Source organism: Panthera pardus, unplaced genomic scaffold (assembly GCF_024362965.1).
Source record: "Panthera pardus isolate Hobbes unplaced genomic scaffold, ASM2436296v1 HiC_scaffold_10, whole genome shotgun sequence".
Lineage (NCBI taxonomy): Eukaryota > Metazoa > Chordata > Mammalia > Carnivora > Felidae > Panthera > Panthera pardus.
In genome coordinates this window covers 55,714,965-55,730,426 of record NW_026526655.1, presented here as the reverse complement: position 1 = coordinate 55,730,426, position 15,462 = coordinate 55,714,965, and the positions used below count along the sequence as shown (strand labels likewise).

General features: G+C 42.6%; 1 protein-coding gene across 1 annotated transcript in view; it reads right to left on the bottom strand.

Moving 5' to 3' along the window:
* PDE11A (phosphodiesterase 11A) overlaps positions 1-15,462 on the bottom strand; it is a 378,389-nt gene that overhangs the window by 17,836 nt on the left and 345,091 nt on the right. Inside the window, exon 19 of the mRNA XM_019460550.2 lies at positions 12,352-12,435. Coding sequence (XP_019316095.2) covers positions 12,352-12,435 — 84 coding nt within the window. The remainder of the gene's footprint in view (positions 1-12,351; positions 12,436-15,462) is intronic.

Sequence of the window (15,462 nt, the reverse complement as noted above, 5' to 3'; positions counted from 1 at the left end):
TTTCCCCGTACCCTGGATGTGTTGCTCAGGCCGTCCCGTGGGGGCTCCAAGCAGCTGAATAACAGCTTGCACCAGAGCGGAGGTGGGTGGCACTGAACATGCGCTGGGCACGACTGCTGAGTAACAGAGACAATGAACGCAAGTAAGTCTAATGTGCCAATAAAGGAAAATGCAAAGGGTCCTCCGGGGCTGCGGTATCTACCTCCTGGGAGTAAAGAGGGGTTTACCGGGAGCCTGTCATCCGAGCAGCTTCCTAAAGTAACAGTAGGGTTTTCTGGGAGAGAAGACGGAAAGGTACACGTGGCAGTGATAGCTGTGCGAGCAAAGGCACAGGGTGCGAGCGTGCATGCATGTGCGCGCGCGCATGTGTAACGTCAGTGGAGAAGCACTTTGGGAAATGGCCAGTGGCCAGTTACCTCCAGAGCACAGGGTAGGGAGGAAGGAGTGAGAGGTGAGCACAGGGAGGTCAAAGGTACCAGCTTAGAGTTTTTCCTCCAGTGATGGGGAGGGAGGGTCTGAAGGACCCACAGCCAAAGCTGCTTTAGGAAGGTAACTCCAGTGTTTATTTGGAACATCGGACCGAGGGGGTGAAGCGGGAGAGCGGCTGCTGAGCCTGACAAGGTCTGAGTGGTGGCAGCTGGCAGTGGGGACAGTTAGGAGAACCCTTCTTAGTAGAGGGTCCAGGGGAGGGAGAAAAATCATGATGTGGCAACTGGAAAATAATAACCCGCATTTGGTTTCGTTTTAGAACATATTTCTTGTCTTATTGAGATATTAGGTTTTTTTGAAGTAGGCTTTTTTTTTTTTTTTTGTATTTACTGTTTATTCTGAATTCCTTTTTGCCTTCGTGTTTCTTGATTTGCTTCCATTCCATCACAGTGGAGGCTTTCCTGAAACGTACTTGTGGCCCTTACCTGTTTGCATACTTCAGAGCAAGGCACTGGGCACGGCATTGTGCCCAGTGGGGAGGAGAGGCGGGAGAGGCTGTCGCTGACCGGTGGGCTTCATTTGAAGGGCATCGTATGGGGGGAGTTGACTCTTTCACTGAGAGCATCCCAGGTGCAAGTACATGAGGATCTTTTCTCTGAGGCCACCGTTTCCCTAAAAAGGAATCCTACTTTGCTGCTTCTGGGCATGTCTGGCCCCTGGTGTCCTGGGTACAGGGGATGGGGTCCAGCCAGTCATTCCATAGGCTTTTAATTTGAGCCACGAATTCTCCCAATGAGGGCTCTGTGGGAAGAGCTCTCTGGCCTCCTGACTTGACAGGAGGGTTGCATGGGTGGTTTACCTGGCTGTGAAGGTAGTGAGAGGTCCCTGAGACTCCATTTGCCAACTTCTAACCTTTCTGCTTATTTCTAGGCTCATGCCTCAACCTCACTGCTGTGGATCAGATTGTATCCCCCTAAAAGACACTCTGGTACCTGGAGATGTGACCTTTTTTGGAAATAAAGTCTTCACAGATGGAATCAAGTTAAGATGAAGTTATATTGGATTGGATGAGCTCTAAATCCAATGGCTGGTGTCCTTTCAGAAGGTCATGTGAAGACACAGGGACATGGAGACACAGGAGAATGTCACGTGAAGACAGAGGCAGAAATTGGAGTGATGCATTCAGAAGCTAAGGAATCCCAAGGATTTCTGGCAACCACCAGAAGCTAGGAGAGAGGCATGGAACAGATTTTCTCTCAGAGCCTCCAGAAGGAATCGACCCTGCCACACCTTGATTTCGTACTTCTCACTTTCAGAACTGTGGATTTACTGTTGTTGGACGCCCCCCAATTCGTTATACTTCGTTAGACAACACTAGGAAACTAATGTATCTTCTCTTGACTTTACTTGGCCCCTTTGAGTCCTGAGCCTCTCAGGAGCTTCTTCTGAAAGACAGAGCAGCTCACTTCTGTCTGCATTCTGGGATGTTACTGCCTTTCCAGCTTTCGATATTTGAAGAGATCTTATTTCCTCTCACATTCTGTTGTCCTTGGGAATTTCTTTTTTTTAAGAAGTACAACTTCATTATTTCTAATCCCACTTAGTAGTACCAAATAAGTCAATAAAATATTGAACAAAGGTGCTCATTTCAGAATTATCTCTTTTAGCAAAAAGAAAAAAATTAGGTAATGACTGAATAAATTATGACAAGTCAATTGACTGGAATTCTAGGCTGCTGTTTCAAAGGATGGCATGAAAATTACGGTTGGAATGAACCTCACGTTAAGTGACCACATCACAATACTCTAGTATCTCTGGGTAAATTTGTGTTTATGTGTGGATAATAGTGTAAAGGGGCATCACAGGAAGAAGAGAGTGTGAGGTCCTTATTTCTACTAACAATCTGCTCCTGACGATTCAAGTATTCTGTAAGGCAATATGTTTTCTCTCCTGTGTTCCTTATTTCCTCCCGAGTTTTCACTAGCAGAGTCCTTAACATACCTACTTACATGAACAGTCTGTTCAAGGAAATCTAGGGTTTTTTCTATCATGTTCCTCAAAAGTTTTTCACCCTCTTCTCATTACCCAAGAATGTTTATATCTTTAAAAAAGTTCCTCTATTATTATATTAATAGAATTCTCTGAAGGATGAGGAGATAAACTAATGAGGCCAGTCTGCCACATTTTATTGGCAATGTCAACCCACTTTGCCAGTGAAAGTGTCAGATCAAGGACAGCTTGACATAACATACTTCTGAGAGAGTTTTCTGTAGTAACCAGTGAAACAGAATCCATTAGCCCATTTGGTCTGCTAGGAATTGCTCTCTCTGGAATCTCTACTCTGGCCCCTATATCCTTCCTTATGAAGGATTCAGGGTTTTATTTCGTAAATGGGAAGTTTACAAAGGTAGAGCACTCCTGGGCAGAGCCTTTTACCTCCTCAGAGCAGTGCAGTGAGAAAAAGCCATAGATGACGGCAGAGAGGACTTGGACTCGAATTTCTGTCTCTACCCTGTAAAAAACTGCTTCACTCGGATTAAGTCCATTAGCTTCTCTAGCTTTCACTTTCCTCACATGTTAACCTAGACCATTAGATATTATAGGATCCAGAATGAAGTTTTTTCTTCTTTCACAGTTAGGATCAAATTCAACTGTGTATGTAAAAGCACCTTGTAAACACAGTCAGTATCCAATAAATGTCTGCCTTCTGAAAAAATGTGCATAAGGATACCCCCATCCATGTCTGTCAGGACTCTAATACTGAACTTCTTTTCCAAGTGCTCAGTCTGGTAGAAGTCTTTAACTTCATTTTAGATCGTGGCTAACAGAGTCAACTGTTGGGACGCCATATTGGTTGGTGCATGAGGTTGAGAGCCTGGCCCTTTCTGGTCACATTGCCATAGACCATCTGCTTGCTAGATAAGGCAAGGTGCTCTGAGTGACTTAATATTTTTATGGCTGCAGCTCAGATAATTAAATATAGGAGTGGTGATGGCTGAGCATCCAGAGAGTCCTCCTTGAATTCTCTTAGGAAACATTTAGAGTAGTACAGAAGATTCTGTTTGGCAATAGCATAATAAGAATGCTTTATGTTTATCTCATGCCTCACTTCCCAGGAGCTCAGGCAATGCTGACCTTCCAAATGCACATTAAATTCCAGAAATTTCGGAGAGGCACTTACAGTGCAAAAAACAATCTTTAAAAGAGGCCTTGATTCATCTCCTGGTAGAAGAATGCAATTTTCTTTCTCTCTCTCTCCCTCTCTCTCTCTCTTCCTCCTTCCCTCTCTCCCTCTCTCTCTTCCTCTTTTTCTGAAGAGATTCAAAGAAGAAAGAGCCATGAAAAGGAGGTAAATCAGCTTTTAAAATATGTTTTGTAGAGGAGCTGAGAAGCAAGGTAAGACAGCATTCCAGGCCTTGTGTGGACTTGTGGCTAAGTCATTTTCAGCTTCACGATTCCAGAACAGAAACACTTTTAAAAAGAGTTACTTATGCTGGCCAGCCAGATAAGGAGAAGTAGATCTTATCTTAAATTCTACCTTCAAAAGCCTTACTAGGTAATATATTATCTATTTTTTTTTTTGCCAGATTCCAGCATTTTAATATGGATTCATGATGGCAGTTTTGAGTTTACCTGACACCTGTCATGCTCAATGCAAGCAGTGACATGAACTTGAATGCTCTTCTACCAGTAAGCCCTCTCTGCTGTTCAGCACATGATGATGTGATGCTTGTAGTGGTAACTGTTTGGAGATGTAGGATCTAAAAACTCTTCTAAATCAAAGAAAGATTACATTTTAATCATAATAAAGTTACCATGTTTTATTATAATTTCATGAAATCACATTAAAGTACACTATAAGTTCTTGAAATCCATGTACATGTGCTAGCTCTATTAAGGGTGAATATTAAAATAACTAGGGGCATCTGGGTGGCTCAGTTGATTAAACATCGTACTCTTGGTTTCAGCTCAGGTCATGATCTCATGGTTTGTGGGATCGAGCTCCACATCGATCTGTGCTGTCAACACAGAGCCTGCTTAGGATTCTCTCTCTTTCCTCTCTCTCTGACTCTTCCCCTGACTCATGCGTGCGCGCTCTCTCAAAATAAACATTTAAAAAAATAAAATAACTAGAGGACTATATTTTCTGCCAATGCAGGGTAAGAGAAACTTTCACGTATTTCCTAGTTGAAAAAGTCGAAGCCCTGAAAAATTCATGGCTATAAACTAGCCTTTTTATATTAGAATTAAGGGCCAATTCAACCATGATGAGAACTAACGACTTTCTGAAAAGATATCATAGGCCATATACTTCAGGTTATGGGCAGGGATAGAACGGTGCACACTCGGATGAGAGGTTTTATATATTTATGGATGATAATGTAACATGACGTTGTAACTCTCCTTCACACATTCCACTGCTTATAATTGATTCTGTGGTGCTGCGCTCATCATTCACTCGGTTTCTTCATTCACTTGTTCCGCAAACGTTTACCCAACAGTTCTGGTAAACTCTGTGCTAGGCACTGCGCTGGGTACCAGGAATAGGGTGTCCCAAGAAACTCGTGTAACGGGGGAGAGGGAGCCAGCCAGCCAGCCAATCACAATACGAGTGTTACGTGTGATTATGAGAAGACAGAGCTCGGCAGAATGTCGAGGTGGGGGAGGGGTTAGGTTCTCCAGGCAGAAAGGAGCAGAAGGGTAGCCAAAGGCAAGGGAAGAGAGACAAAAGGGCTGTGAGTCCTGTGCTTTGGGGCAAAGGGAGCCTGCGAGAGGAAGAGGGTAGGGTGACAGCAGATGAAGCCAAGAGGCAGGGGGCCTCAGCGAAGGTGGCCCTGAAATACCAAAGTGAGAAATCTGGAAGGGATCTTATAGATGCTGGTAGTACCTGAGGTTTATAATCAGGGGTGCCATGGTCCAATATTTATTTATTTATTTTAAAATTTATTTTAGGGGCGCCTGGGTGGCTCAGTGGGTTAAGCATCAGACTTTAGCTCAGGTCAGAATCTTGCGGTCTGTGGGTTTGAGCCCCATGTTGGGCCCTGTGCTGACAACTCAGAGCCCAGAGCTTGCTTCGGATTCTGTGTCTCCCTCTCTCTCTGCCCCTCCCCTGCTCGTTCTCTCTCTCTCTCTCTCTCTCTCTCTCTCAAAAATGAATAAATGTTATAAAAAATTAAAAAAATAATAAAATCTATTTTATTTACTTTGAGAGTGTGTGTGAAAGTGAGCAGGGGAGGCGCAGAGGGAGAGAGAGAATCCCAAGCAGTCTCGTGCAGTTAGCGCAGAGCCCATTGTGCGGCTCAAACTCACAAACTGTGAGATCGTGATCTGAGCTGAGATCAGGAGCCAGATGCTTAACCGGCTGAGCCACCCAGGCACCCCCATGATCCAATTTTTTTTAAAAGGAAGTTCACTTTGCCAAAAGTTTGGAGGACAGGCCATAGTGAAGGGGCTTAGAAACTACATAAAACTGACACTTTCAAATGTTTACATTTCTCTTCCATTCATATCTGACTAATAGTACATGGAAAATGTTGAAGTAAACAGGTTTTACTATCAGCACTCAGATTTGGGAATGGTGTATGTGACAAGGACAATATTTTGAACATATTAAACCAATGTATATTTGTTCTGCTTGAATCGTCACGCCTATGGTTCCCCGCCCATCAACTCAGTAGGCTTCCCTCCTGCAGGCAAATGGTGGATCCCGTTAGAAACAGCAAGCTGTCATCATTCAGCGTTGAGAGAGAATAACCCTGAATGCCAGCTTCGTATGGTGAGAAAGGGGGTTTCTAAATTCCAGAATTCTCCTTTACCTATTAAGAACCAAATCTGGCCAAGTCAGATCATCACATCTGGCCACAAAGCCTAGTGCGGACAGCACAGGGGACACCATATACGGATAGTTCCCATTAGACAAGGAAAAGGAAATTAAAACACTTTCCACTGTGGGGGTGAGGGATGGGGACGGGGGAAGAGAGAAAAGAGAGAGAGATAATGGACAGAGACAGAAAGGGAGGGTGGGGAGAAAGGGAAAATGAGAAGTGAGTTCCTTGTTCCTTCCCTGTTCCTTGGGAGATGAAGCCTGGCGGGGGGTCAGGGGAGGGCTTGTCTCTTGAATCTCAGAGCCTAATTCAGGAAAGTGATAGAATTTACTAGAACAAGTTGACACTACCCAGGCGGCTTATTAGAAAGTGCCAAGGAAATTGTGTGGACAGCACGGCGAGGAGAAAGTAGCTGGGAGTTCACCGGTGGCCCATAGGAGCTGAGCACTCAGGCGAGAAAAGCAGGTGACTAGATCTGACCAGAAAACTGCTAGGGGCTTGCCATGAGAGGTTCCTACCAGGACCACAGACTTCAGCAGCCAGAGCAAGTGGCCAGGCCCTGGGCGGAGTGCATATCACACCCATGGTCACCTAGAGGCCAGCATGGCATCACACCGAGCCCTGACCACCAGCTCTCCATGAACCCGGTGAGACCTAACAGGCAGTATGTGTGTTTGGGCCTTTCTCCCCAATGCTTACAGAGTGTTCACAAGGATAGGGCAGGGGGGAGCCCCCCCCGGGGGAGCCCCCCCCCCCCCCCCGATGCCTGGATGGCAGCTGGGGCGAAGACATAGCTCTGATTTGGAACTGTTCACATTTCAGTCCTCCCAAAGGTCTGTTCCAACAAGAAAAAACTGTGATACCTTAATTGTCAAGTTTAAGCGCAGTCCCTGCACGCCTCTCCTCCCCACATCACCAGGAAAAGGTGGAGCCAGATAGATAAATTATAAAGAATATAGAACTTATTTCCCTCGCTTTCCTTGAGGCTTCTTGAGTTATACATGATGTCATTCCTTGTAAAGACAAGAAATTAGCCCCAACTATTTCTTCCTCTCATCCATAAGAATGCTAAATATTGTAGAGAAAGCATTGATAGAAAACCCATTTGGGTGGTATCCTTTTTAAAAAAAAGTATCTGATGCAATTGTTCTTCTCTGGATCCACATTCTATCCCTTGTAGGTTTTTAAGAGAAGATGATGTTATATTCTAACTAGTGACTCAGTAGCTCATTACTTATTCTTTTTTAAAAAACTGGACACAAAGCATGAGCCATTTGGGGAATATTAAATTGTGTTTAAAGAACTTCTGCTGGTGTCCAGAAAAATTGTCTTAGCACTTTACATCCTCTTTTCCAATTTACCAATTCTAATTCCCAGTCTTCACAATCTCAATTATAAAGATTCTTTTCTCTCTCCCTTCAGAGAGCTTATTAATTGCATCAGGTGAAGGTATTTTTCAAAACGACTATTACAACTGAAGGCAGAAAAAAGGTCAAAAGTTACTGTAATCAAAACATCAGAAGCCCTGCTTGTTGCAGAAACTCCTTGGCATTTTAATAAAGAGGCAATACGCTTGCAGAACTAGACAGGGAATTGTTCCAGCTAGATCCTGTCCAGGTCAAGCCCTTTTGAAATACCTGTGGAAAAAATCCACCTCCAAGTCAAGAACCTGTTTGGGATGGGCTGCAAATGGGATTATGTTCATAATAACAATTAAATCCCTCAATCCTTAACAACAGAAGATTTATAATGCCTCTATGCATCATTGAAATTCTAGGTACACTGAGGTTTGATTAAGTCAAGAATGAAAACAAAGGGCAAAAACTGAGCTCGCTATTGCAAAGAGAAGCTCAGTGTGATGCTGTCACATCAGGCTTTCTGTTTATCCCTAAGGCTGGTACAGCAGTGGCTTCAAAGTTTGATGGTGTCTTTTTTTCTTTTTCTTCTTTCTTTCTTTATATTTTTTTCTCCCTCCAAAGATGTTGAGCAGCAGGCTAATGGATCCCAGCAGGGTGCAAAGACAGCAGAAAGCACGGGAATCAGATGTCAATGTGTTCCTCCAAGATACCCTGCTAGGACGGAGCTAACTAACTGGGCTCTAGTCTTCTCTTGGGGCACACGCTCTGATGGGTCCCTGCCCACTCTTGACTTCCTATATGCTTCCTGATTGAAATGCTGTCACAGATAAATCATGACTTCTGCCTGTTAGGACCATTTTCTATTTTTTTCAAAGAAAAGTTTGGAGCCATCAGATTAAAAAGACAAGCAAGTTCTGGAGAATTATATACTCACACGTAAATATTAGTGTCACATCTCCCTACAATATAACTATCTGTCCATCTGGGAGTGTTCTGGGCATGCTCCTCCACGCACCACTTTGTTTATATATTTTTATGTATTTTCTGGCAGTCACTTCCAGTCAATCACTAGATTACTTAGGTAACTTCCTAACGAATAGATTTTAGGAGGGTTGGAGGAGTTGGCCTGCTTTTCCTTCAACACAGGCCCTACCTGGAAGTTGAAGTTGTCTCAGAGATAAGAGTTTCAGTTTTAAATGCAGTGGGCATCCAAAATGCAGTTTGTGTGAGTTCCCACCTAGCACACTAGTAAGTAGCCCTTCAGGCATCCGAGACCATCGATAATCTACCCTTGGCTTGGAGGAAGGACAAAACTCTGCAAACTGGAGTGAAAGAGGAAAGTGCTTGATCTATTTTGAAGTTTGACGTATGCACAAGCTTTTCAACACCATGAAGGGAAACCACTTCACCCAGTGAAAGTCAATGAAGTCAAAAAGCTGTACTAAAACCATATATGTATCTACCACTCAGCTCCCTCTCCACCCTGCTACTAAACTCCTTCCACATTCCACGTTCAGGCCATCAGCCCAGTGCTTGGGTGAGCTTCCACCCTCGCTAGAAGGCGCTCTCCACACTGCTCCCCTGCACGAGATCCCAGCTCTCTCCATGAGTATCTATCTGCCTCAGGTTCTACATGAGGTTTCCAGCCACCCAAACCGCTCCACCTTGGGGGCAGGGTCCTGGCCATGAAAAGAAACATTCTTTGTCTCATCTGTAATATTCTGTATCCTCTTCCCCTGCGCCCAGACTGACCTAGCAAGGCCACCCTGGATTTCTACACTCTACATAATTCAGACCATGGCATTTCAGATAATCCCTTTTTGAGATTCTGGCCACCTGCATACTTTCCCAACTGCTTTCTATTTTCTCAGGCTCTTTATTACTGCACTTTCATGTTTTAAACCTCAATCTTCCCTTTTGGCAACAACCTGAGTTCCTGCAGACATTTGCAGGAACTAGTGTCACACCAGTGACTTCTCTTGCTTGGTGAGTTACTTCCTCAACGTTTTGTATCTTTGCACTAATGGTGATTCCTGCCCACTGACTGATTCCATTTCAGCTCCAGGGCACAACAGTGAATGTCAGATTGCCCATTTAAATAACGGACAATCCCCTTCTCCCCCAACTGTGTGAGATGGAACAAAATAGGGACTCTCAGAGAGGATACTTAAAATCATTCAGCAAAGTTTCAGTTTGAGGGCTTTTTGAAATACTGGTTTCAAAGACTTATAAAGAATTTACAAATAAAATCTGTGTTATTTTTAAAAATAAGTGATGATAAGACATTTAAAATGAACATGATTTTCATACTTTGCTAGCTGAGAAGACATAGCAGCAGAAATGAACATACTTTAAAAAAATCTTTTTAATTAATTAATTTTGAGAGAGACAGAGACAGCATGAAGGGGGAGAGGCAGAGAGAGGGAGAAACAGGATCCCAAGCAGGCTCCGCACTGTCAGCACAGAGCCTGATGTAGGGCTCGAACCCACGAAACCACGAGATCATGACATGAGTTGAAACCAAGAGTCGGACGCTTAACCAACTGAGTCACCCAGGTGCCCCGAACATGAACTTTTATAAACAACTCCTTCTACACTCCTCTTTACAATGCCATGATTCTCTTGTTAGTTTAATAAGAAAAGATTGTGGAAGAAATACCCAGCAGAGGTGGAATGGGTGGTAGAAAGACCACTACACCAAAACCAAGGCCACGGATATGTGGGACACAACTCTAACTTGGTGGGAATGTCACTTAAAACTGCTCTATGTTAATTTTCTGTGGATAAAAATAGCAGGTGTATCTAACCTCACAGACAGGGAGTAAAGTAAAACAGATGTGGAAAATCAAGAATGATAGATAATGTGATGTGGTATTACTCCCTAAATTCTGGAAAGTGCTAGTTTCGATTTCAATTTCAAGTAGTTTCCTTTTTAACCTGAAGATTTCAAAGTACTTAATAGGAAGTATAAGACAAGCCCAAAGAATTGTGAATCAGACGCAAAACAATGAAATTAGCATGGAAAAGCCCATGAGAATCCTTGCCAGCATTTATTATAACCAATCACATAGGAAGGATATGTGGACTTTGGGTCCATTCCAAAGAAGCTTTGCAAACTAATACCGGAAATTTATCAGTCCCACAATTACAAGTCTTCGTCCTCCTAAGCTTTACCCACCGTAAAAGGAATTTACTAATTGCAAAAATTCATCCCATTTATTGCCTCAGTGGGCACAGGAAACTGAATAAATTATAAATAATTCAACATGGGTAGTCAAGGCGAATTTAGCAAAGCAAGATATATCTGACCCAACAGCTGTGGGCTTTGTACCTGGGCACCCAGCTTATGCAGAGATACCAGAGAAGCAAGGGTGGGAGGAGCAGACAGGAAGAAAAGAAAGTCAAGAAGCCTCTTATAATAAAGTGTACGTTACTCTTGATTTTTTCACCCAAGTTTTCATTATTAAACAAGAGCATTATGTGCCATTTATAGCTAAAATAATGTACTTAAGATTATTTTAAAACTTTGATTTTATGCTACCATGTATTGAATGGTTCATGTAAAACAAAGATATGAATTTTGGTGTTTTTTGCTGTTTATAGTCATTAAAAAGTTTCATTTCTATCTTCAAGATAGTATTCTAGGATTTTTTTTTTTTTTTTTTTTTTTTTTTTTAGTGTAATGTGACAGGGCTCAGCAGCTCCTAAAAGTGTTGAAAACGAAGTGGTAGATAAGCCTGAAACTTAATGGTTGTGAGGTCTTTAAAAACCAATACTGTGTTTTTAATGGAGTTACACAGAGTGAGAAACTAACGCGGTTTTGCTTTCCCTGCATGTGTTTCTCACTTTGAAGTTGGAAAAGCAGCTCAGTCTGATTGAGCGAGGTAGGGGGTAAAGAACTCGCCAGGTTTTACACATGAAAGCAAATGCTTAGTAGCAGAATTAAAAGCCAATGAACACTAAACCCTTAGTGTTAGCTGGTGCCGATCCTAATCTGTACTCAAAAAGTGGAGTGTGAACATTCAAAGCCCATGACACTTGTCTCCTTGCCAGAAGCAGGGTCCCGACCACCAGGCAGCGGCATTTGTCACATGCATCTCAGAGAGAGGCAGAGCTTTCCCATGGAAGGTTCTTTCAAAACTCTGTGGCCCAGACCATGCGATCAGGACAGAAGGCCATGTGTCATGGTTTCATGGAACTCTTGTGTCTCGTAGGATATTAGTAAAAGTGAAAGAAAACTTGTAAAACAAAAATGAAGAAGATTTCCACAGTCAAATGTTTGAGAAATTTGGCATTGATCAAGGTTGAACATGTTTCTTTCCTGAAGGACTCCTCTGAGCCTTCAGGTTCCCTAGTTGTTGGGCCTGAGAGCTCTTTTTGAAGAGATATCTATCAGGCTATGGCTGGATACTTGTGTTCCACAGGGCACAGCTTGGGAAATACTGAGGTAAAATATTTTTAATCCTGGTTTATAGATGGGGGCATCAAGGCCCCCATTATGTCCTAGATTATGTCCTAGAAGGAGAACTCAGGTCTCTGGCCTCCTAGCACTAACTTTTCCTAGGAGATGGTCAGAAATCTGAGAAAAGATTGACCACAGCCAAAGTTCTTAGCAATACACTTACCCTGGAAAGGTCTCCTAAAACTAATGTTTCTGAGAGTACATACACTCTTCTTTCCTGGCTCAGTCAGGACATGCACCGCCAACTCCTCCCCCCCACCTCCCAAATCCTGAATACCTGATACAAAGGCATACAGATGCTATCAATCCACTCCAATTGTAACCGAGGCAGTTCATCTTTCCGGTTCCGGTCAAAGATAGCCTAGAATGGGGGAGGAGAAGCTTGTCTTTATTACTCTGGAGTATTTTACAGGTGCTTTGTCAACACTTTGCCACAGTGATCCAATTTTTACCAACTGAACACTTCACAAATCACAATCAATCTTTACATGTACTTTCTTTTCCTTTATCTGTGATGAGAAAGAAAGTATTTTCACCTCTTTTTATGAGATTTGTAAGCGAATTTATTTGAACTTTATAGCACGCAACTCCTTGGGGCCAAAATCTGTCTTCAGATACAGGTAATGGCCACTAAATCAAGTCATCAGTTCACTGGGAATTGGGTATGAGTCAAGGGGAAGGGGATATGTTTCATTGCCACAAAAATAATGCAGGCTTTTATTTTTATAGTGAAAGAAGGTGGGATAGATGAGAAAAGATCCTTAAAAGCAGTTTCATTTTAAAGAGAAACTATTTGTATTCATTTTTCAGGGTGGGGTGTGGGTTTGACAACTGTGTTTTTCGATAAGCTTCTGTCATTAATAGATTCCTAAATTTTTATCTATCATTGGATGGATGATGGTGGCAGGTACCCATTCTCTCCTCACTCCCAGGCTTTAAACTTCATGATATTACAATGTTTAGAAATTTTAGGTATACTTTTTTGAGAAAAAGAAGGGACATATATCTGTTGGGCAGACATAAAAAGGGAAACGATCAGTTGGAATTGGGGGCTAAGGGGGATTCTTGAACAAACACTGCCAGTTCTACTCCCTTAAGAATGTCCCTGTCTTTGCTATCAAAGAATAAGGCCAGGGTCTGAGAAGCGACCTTTCCCTGCATTCCTGTCTTAGAGTAGGTTTGGTCTTTCCTCTACAGAGATAGTGGGTGACATCCACATCATCTCAGCATTCACACAGGTCATGAAGGAAGATCCAGGACTTTCCCTCGGTCTGGAGATGTTGCACAATCCAGCACCCTTCAGACTTATCAATGAGGGTGGGAGTGGGCAGGACAGAAATCACCAGCTGCCAGGGCTCACAAGAAGACATAAGAGTGCTGCTGAGGGAAATATCTCCAAAAAAATCTCCAGTCAGAGAAGATCACTGACTCCCGCAGGCTCTTCTCATCCTTGTCTTGCAACATGAAATGTGAAATACCAGGAAAGAGGACTAGGGTCTGCTGGGGGAAGGAGTGGTTCTTGTGAACTGCACGAGTCTTTGTCCAAAATGTTCCTTTAAAAATATCATTCTAGGGACGCCTGGTGGCTCAGTCGGTCAGGTCATGAGCTCACAGTTCATGGGTTCAAGCTCTGCATTGGGCTCTGTGCTGACAACTCGGAGCCTGGAGCCTGCTTTGGATTCTGTGTCTCCCTCTCTCTCTCTCTGCCCCTACCCCTGCTTATGCTCTCTCTCAATTTCAAAAATAAATAAATAAATATTTAAAAATAATATTCTGTTATCTACTCTTCAGTGCTCATTGCTATCTGAAATTTCCTTATTTACTTAATTACTGTTTCTGGTGTATAGAATTGTGTTGTTGTTGTTTTTTTTTTAAATTCAGTGTCAGTGGTTTTTAGTATATTCACAATTAGTTGTGCAACCATTACTATAGTCAATTTTAGCACATTTTTATCACCCCAAAAAGAAATCTTGTATCAGTTAGCAGTCACTCCTCAACTCCCCCAAGGCTCCACCCTTAGGCAACAAGTGATCTGTTTTCTGTTTGTATAGATTTGGTTATTCTGCACATTCACATAAATGGAATCGTATGATACGTGGTCTTTTGTGACAGGCTTCTTTCACCACGCATGATGTCCTCAAGGTCCATTCCTGTAACATGCATCAGCACTTCATCCCTTTTATGGCCAAATGATATTACATTGTATAGATCACCATATTTTATTTATCCATTCATCAGGTGATGGGCATTTGGGTTGTTCCCACTTATCGGCTATTATGAATAATGTGAACATTCACGTACAAGTTTCTATGCGAGTGTATGTTTTCATTTCTCTCGGGGATAGACCTAGAGGCAGAATTGCTGGGCCATGTGCTGAAGCCAATGTTTAATGTTTTCATTAATTGTCAAACTGTTTTCCAAAGCAGCTGCATGACTTTATGTTCCCATCAGCAGTGTGGGAAGTTCCAGTTTCTCCACATCCTCACCAACACTTGTTTTTGTCTATCTTTTTAATTATAGCTAGTCCCTGTGAAAGTGGTGTCTCATTGTGGTTCTGATTTGCATTTCCCTGATGACTAATGATTTTGAGCATCTTTTCATGTGCTTATTGGCCATGTATGTATCTATATATACATATATAGATATTCATTGGAGAAATATGTATTCAGATCATTTTCCCTTTTAAAAAATTGGGTTGTCTTTCTATGAATTGTAATAGTTCTCTATATATTCTAGATACCAGGCCCATATCAGATAGATGATCTGCAAATAATTTCTCTATACTGTCTTTTCATTTTCTTGATAGTGTCCTTTAAGATGCAAAGTTTCACAGAGGGCAACGGCTCCTGCATCTCCTCCTTTTTGTGTACTCCACTCAGTTCCTACAGAAAACGGACACCCAGACAACTCCCACCCCTGGCCTGGCATCAAGAGACCGCCAACAAGAGTTGTGGCATAAGGCAGTGGTTCCGGTTTAAGGAGACTAGCCCGGGCCCTTCCTTGCTCCCCCACCCGCCTCAGCCTCCCCCCACTCCCACCTTGTCATGCATTGTGCGCTTGTCTTCCTACACTCTACTCAGCTGTCGTTGCAGGCAAACACTCCCCCCACCCTCCATTTTCCCCACTACTGCAGCCACCTCCCAGCCTGTTGCTATAGAGCCTACCTGTGTCAATAAACAACAGCTGAAGTAAAAAAAAAAAAAAAAAAAAGATGCAAAGTTTTAAATTTTAATGAAGTCCAATTTATCTATTTTATTTTTCAGAAGATTTATACCTTGTTTTCTTCTAAGAGTCTCATATAGTTTTAGCCCTCACATTTAGGTCTATGATCCACTTTGAGATTATTTTGAGGTTTGGTGACAGGGATCTAGCGTCATTCATTTGCATA